Below are 6186 nucleotides of genomic sequence, written 5' to 3'. Positions count from 1 at the left end.
GATGTGAAAAATGCTTTGGGGGCAAAACCAGAGAGCACTTTAGGCCTTTGTCTTCCCCCTCAGCACTTGGCTTCAGAGCTAACCTCAGAGCAGACTCTCAGAAGAGCCTTAATGAATGGAGAGGCTTGTGGAGGGGAGCACCCACTGTCTGGGGACCTGCTGCTCCTGCCATTGACAAGCCATGGGACTCAGGCCTAGCCCAGGCCTCTTGGCTTTGGTTTTCTATGTGCGAATCACAGGCTTGAGCTGGGTGATCTCTAGGGAGGCTGCCCAGCCCAGGTGCCTCTGAAGTGGGACTGGCTAAAGGGAGCCTTTCCTTACTGTCTATTGCGCATCCGCTAAGAGCCCCGCCTCGGGAGCCTGGCTTCGCTTTCTCCCTCTTTAACTGTCTTGAGGGGCACACCAGCAGCTGGACAGCCACACTTCCTGCGTTACAGGGGAGGCCAGTGGGTTCAGAGAGATAGATCACTTGCCCCAAGTCTCACTGCTAGGGAACTGCAGGGTTGGGATTTAAGATCAGGCTGGAACCCAGAGGCTAGGCTTATTCCACTCGGCACAGCCTTCTCTCCCATTTCTCTGCCTTCTCCTCCTCACCCCCTGGGGTCGAGCCTCTGGAAACCAACCAGCCCTTTAAGAGATTTTTTTTTTTTGAGGGGGAGAGGATTAGATTGAGTTTTCTCAGGCAGTTCCTCTTCTAAACCTGAGAGCATCAATCAAACGGCCGTCCTTTTCCTTCAGCCCCACTCACTGGAGTTCTAGATGTTAAGGGCGAACCTGAAGGAGAGTTCTTTTGATGCTGATGGGAACCCCCCCCCCTCTGCTGCCTGGAAGGGGGGGGGGCTAGGTGAGCTAGGAGCCTGGTGACAAGGATTAGCTTCCTAGCTCTGCCTCCTCCAGCAGGCTGCCGACCTTGGGCTGGTTACCCCTCTCTGGGGTCAGGCGGGCTCTGCTGAGCAGGTCTACTCTCCACGGGGAGAGCAGGTGCTCCAGGCTCAGGCGAGGATAATGAGCACTCCTCACGCACCTTGCCCCCTTGGAGTTACCATCTGGCTGGCAGATGCGCCTTCCAGGTCTCTCGGGCTGCTTGGATCTCCCTCTCAGGGTGCATGAGCACGCTTCTGGTTTTGAGGCCGCAGTCTCTCCCCAGGGCTTTATTAAGATTGTTGCTGTAAGGGAGGTCCCGGAGGAGGGTAGAGGCCCCGGACGTCCCCAGCGGAGTCAGAGGGCGCTAGGAGCCGGGCATCCCAGGCAAGCCCAGCGTAATGAGGCTCTCCCCTATCCTGTGGGAGGCGGGGCTGCCCCTCTTCACCCCTCCCTCTTGTCCCGGGGGAGCCAGGGCCCAGCACAGAGGGGCAAGAAGTGAGGAAAAGGCCTTCTTGGCAGATCGGTGGGCACGGGGGCAAAGGGTGAGGTATTAGAGATGCCTGGCAGGGTCTAAGTGGGGCACAAGTGTGATCGGGGGAAGGGAGAGGCGTACCCACGGATCGCCCGGGTGCGCTCGGATCTTTGGCCTCTGCAACTGGCCTCCAGGGAGGTCAGCATCCGCGTCCTTCCCTGGCCTGTGCGTCCTCGGTCCCCTCCCCTCCCACTGCTTTGGGTTCCCCTCGAGAGTCACAACCCGCCGAGCCGGCGCGCACAGGCTCCGGGTCGGGTAAACACCGAGCGGGAGGGGCGAGAGCCGGGAGGGGCGGGGCGCACCGGGGCCCCTAGGCGCGGGCGGGACGGAGGGGACAAGGGGCGGGGGCAGGAAGCCAGCCGCGATCCGGCGCTGCCCCGTGACGTCGCTTGGCTTCCAGGGATCTCTCCCCGAGGCCCACGGGTCCCCTCCTCCCGCCCTCCTCCGGCGCCTCGCTTCCAGCCTGGGCGGGCATTCTCGCTCGCAGCTCGCAGGCTGCTCCTCGGTCCCTGCCTCCCTTTCCCCCTTCTCATCTCCTTCCCTCTGTTTCTCCCTCCTCAAGCTTCTCTGCTCTGCTTCTCCGATCCAGATCTAGTCTCCCTCTTTTGCTTTTCTCTCTCCTTCCTCACCCCCCACCTCCCGCCGCTCCCCCTGCCTCCCTCTGTCTTTCTGTTTTTCTCCCGGTCGCCCTCTCGGTTTCTTCCCTCCCTCCCTCCTCCCTCCCTCCGGGTTTCCTCCCCCTGCCCTCCCTCCTCCTCGCTCCCCTCCCCCTCAGCCGCTTGCAGCTCCCCAGTCCCCGAGTCGCCGCCGCCGCCGCCGCCCGCAGCCGCGGCAGGACCGGTCCGCGCGCTCCCCGGGGTGCGCCCCCCTCGGTCCGGCGCCCTCCGGGTTCGCAGGGACACCCTCCTCCCCGCGCGTCGAGGCCCCGCCCGGCTCGGCCCCCGCCCCGCGCCCGAGCGCGCCGAGGATGTGAGTCCTGCCCGCCGCCGCCGGAGCAGCAGCCACTCGCGCGCGGAGCCCGAGCGCAGCGCAGCTCAGCTGCGGGCGCTCGCTGGGTCGCTCGCGCGGGCTGCGCGCTCCTGCCCCAAGCGGTGTCCCCCCGGCCTCTCGCCGGCCCCAGCGCCGCGGCAGCCCCGAGGGCCGTCCCCGGCCGGCCATCCCCGGCCCCAGCGCCGCTGACCCTGTCCTCCGCGGGCGGGGACGCGGGCGGAGGAGGTGCCGCCTCGGAGCCCCCGGACGCGACCATGTCGGAGGTGCTGCCCTACGGCGACGAGAAGCTGAGCCCCTACGGCGACGGCGGCGACGTGGGCCAGATCTTCTCGTGCCGCCTGCAGGACACCAACAACTTCTTCGGCGCGGGGCAGAACAAGCGGCCGCCCAAGCTGGGCCAGATCGGCCGGAGCAAGCGCGGTGAGTTCTTCGTCCCTTACCCCCCTGCGGTGCCGGTGTTGCGGCCTGGCGGGGGCGTAGGGGTCCCCCGGCCGCGGGGGACCTCCTGCAGGACCTAGGGATCCCTCCTGCGGCGGAAGCTGGATCGGGCCTCGGGCGCACGTCCCCATCTGTCCCGGCTAGCCTCGGGGTCACCCGGGGGCGTGGTGGCCTCTAGTAGCAACCGAGGCCCAAGGGTTATACCCGCGTCCTCAGCCGCACCAAAGTTTGCTTTTAGATTTCACACCCCCTCCCCCTTTTTGCGCAGTGGAGTCGCAGCTGCACTCGCTCTGCTCTGCCATCCTGGGGGAGGGGTCCCGGGGATCCTTAGGGGTCTGCGTGGGGGGGGGGGGGGCTGCGGGGAAGACGAGGGGGCGTTCAGGTCGCACGGGCTCTTCACTGTTACTTGCCAGAGGGGAGAAGGTTAGTCTAGCCTGGGCGATTGGAGCTGGAGAAGCCCTCAAGAAACCCAGACGCAGGGTGCTGCCCGAAGAGACTGGGGCGCCGAGGTGAAGGGAGGAGATGACCGAGGTGGGCTGAGAGCCGGGGACAAAGCTCCAGCAAGGGAGCTGTAGCGGGAACGACGGCGAGAGCCGGGGACTCAAGTCTAGGGAGGACGTTGAGGCAGCTGCAACAATGAGGGTGACAGACAGAGAACCCCAGCGTAGAGACCCAGAGTCCTGGACAGGATCATCCCGTGGACTTAGAGGGACTGAGAAAGGCTAAGTGGAGACGGTGAGACAGGCGGAAGAGACGGCAGGAGGCAGAGCCCCAGGCAGCAGCGAAGGGAGGTTCTGCCCTCTGCGGTGGCACAGAGAGCGGAGGGGCGGAGGCCACCGGCCCCGGGCGCAGAGAAGGCGAGCGGGAGGGGGACACCGGCGCAGGCCAGGCCTGAACTCTCCAGCGGCAGGTCGGCGTGGGAACCGATCCCAGCCTGCCTTCCTGGCTCCCGGCTCTCTGAACCCAGCCTGGTCCATCGGCACCAGTGACCTGAAGAGCTCAGCTTCCCCTCCTCTCCTTTCTCGGCCTCGGATACTTCTTTGTAAATGGATGCACCAGGCTGGGAAAGGACAGGGCCAGAGTGTGCCCGGGCTGCAGCCTGGCCGCTGGGATGGCTCCCTTTTGCTCGCTTTTTCTTAGAATCCAGCTAGAACGCGGGTTAGGCGTTGGGGCAGTTCAGAGCAAGGCAGGGAAGGGACCCCTGAACAGGAGCCGAGGGCGATGGAGCTGTTCACAGTGCTGGGAGCAGACAGCCTTCCTTCCTCGTCCTCCTCTGCACCCCCCTAGTGGGAACAGACCAAATGTCTGAGACCCCTGGCTAGGCCCAAGCTCTCTCACATTTCTCTTCCCCCTCCTCTTTTTTTTTTTTTTTTTTTTTTTGCAGTTGTTATTGAAGATGATAGAATTGATGACGTGCTGAAAAATATGACCGACAAGGCACCTCCTGGTGTCTAACTGCCCCAAAGACAATGAGTTGAGGGAAAGAGAAGAAGAGTGGCGGGCCATAACAGTTCTTGGCAGAAAGCATGAGGAGGAGAAAGCACTTTGAAATGTATTATTAGCTTGCTACCTACGATGAAATCAACAACCTGTGTCTCATGTCAGGCCGGCAGACAGATGAGGTTTGAGGAGGAGGAGGAAGAGGAAGAGGAGAAGGCTCTGGGCTCCTCTACAAAAATAAAAGTTAAAAAAAAAAACACAAAAAATCACTATATACACACATATAAAGAAAAAAGTCTCAGTTGCAGCTATTTGTCAAAATTAATATGTTTCTTTTTATATCTGGTAAATATTGTGCAATTATAGATCTGGAGTTTGAACCACTTCCTGAAGCAGCACCGAGTCCTTGAAGGTGCTTGTGGTCTCTGCTGATTTGGCTGTTCCCAATGTTTACATTATTTAATCTTGCAAAAATGATCCTGTGCACTTGGATGTGACATGCTGTCCAGTTTTATTTTTTTAAATTGTTGTTTTTTCTTGGATGTACAAAAGAAAACCGGGGAGAATGATCTCTGTAGATACTGTTTTACTTCGGTCATCTTTTGAAGTTATCAGCAATGTGTTTAAGAGCAGGCGGTAACTTCTCTAAGGAATGACGCTTCAGGCGAATCCTTGTCTTATTTTAAAGAGATGAACTGCACAGCTTGTGATTTCTTTGTTACAGTGAAGCTTGTTGCCCAGGTTAACTCTAACAACACGTTTTCTATGTCTGAAAGAAAAAGAAAAAAGAAAAACAAAGAAAAAAATGCTTGAGCTTTTTTAACCTCCCCTTGGAGTCCATTGTGTGAGCCCCTCTTTCCCTTCTCCAATATTGTGTCACTTTATTCTCTTTAATGAACTGTAAAAAAACAAAAACAAATGTAATCACAAGAGTGCCAAATATCTTGAAACGCCAAAAGGCATTTTGGTTTCTTTTTTCCCCTGTGCTCTGAGTCCTTGTACAGGAATGCTCGGAGTGTCTTTCCTGTTATTTATAGGGGTTCTCTTAAGACTCGCCAGCTGCCTGTTTTGCATGGTATTTGCAAAAAAAAATGCCTCTTGCGTGAGGAATCTTTGACCGTTTTATTTTATTTCTTTTGGTTTGTTTGCAACTTTGGATCTCAAGAGGTCCCCACCCCCAGCTCCTTCTTTTCTTAGTTCTGTATTCTGTATGTTGCACCTTGAACCAGCACACAGGGCTATTTCTCCGATGTACAATAAAGAACTCTTCCTGTGTCTCCTCTCTTTCCTTGGCCTTGTTTCTTGGGTACTTGCTGTCCATCTGACTGGAATGAGGAGATGGTGGCTTTGGTCTGTGGGCTAAAACAATGTGCGTGGCGGGGGGGAGGGGGGCATCTGTCCGTGGGCTGGATGGGCCAAGCCATTTCCAGAGAATGAATTTAGTGGGCTTTGAGTTTGCAAATTGGGTTCCTCCTGGCTTCCCTAAGGCTCTGGCCATCCTGTAGGGGCGGGAGGCTGTCAGTCCTGTTCCGAGTGATGCTAGGAGACTGGACTTGGCTTCAGTTCCCAGCTCTGATTTCCTTGCTCTCTGAACTGGAACTTCTGTAAGCCTCAGTTTCCTCACCTGCAAAGAGCAGATACCTGAGCTTCTGCCTCATGGGGTGAAGGAGAGGAATAGCAATACTCGGGTGTGCCGAAACCTTCCATGTGGGGCCCCTGGTAAAACCCACTGAACAACACCAGGGGCTGGGCTGGGGGTACACTCTCTCTGTAACTTCTAGAGCCCACTGTTAACTGAGGATGAGTCTCTTCTCTGGGGATGCACAGCCAGGAGGTCAGGGGGGCACCTGTACTCCTGCCTCCAGTCACCCACTGGAAAACCTTGTCGTGCTAAGGTGGGAGGTTGCTCCATCTCTTGTTAA

The 6186-nt window shown here is 58.2% G+C and overlaps 1 protein-coding gene across 1 annotated transcript; it reads left to right on the top strand.

Moving 5' to 3' along the window:
* Window positions 1-2519: 2519 nt before the first annotated feature.
* Window positions 2520-5541, top strand: Camk2n1 (calcium/calmodulin dependent protein kinase II inhibitor 1). The gene is made up of 2 exons (XM_052717518.1): window positions 2520-2806; window positions 4209-5541. The coding sequence occupies exons 1-2, from the start codon at window positions 2641-2643 to the stop codon at window positions 4277-4279; spliced, it is 237 nt and encodes a 78-aa protein (XP_052573478.1). The 5' UTR covers window positions 2520-2640; the 3' UTR covers window positions 4280-5541.
* The last annotated feature ends 645 nt before the right edge of the window (window positions 5542-6186 follow it).

This window comes from Peromyscus californicus, unplaced genomic scaffold (genome assembly GCF_007827085.1).
Source record: "Peromyscus californicus insignis strain IS unplaced genomic scaffold, ASM782708v3 Scaffold_5__1_contigs__length_169319896, whole genome shotgun sequence".
NCBI classification, from domain to species: Eukaryota; Metazoa; Chordata; class Mammalia; order Rodentia; family Cricetidae; genus Peromyscus; species Peromyscus californicus.
This window is presented reverse-complemented; position numbering and strand designations above follow the sequence as displayed.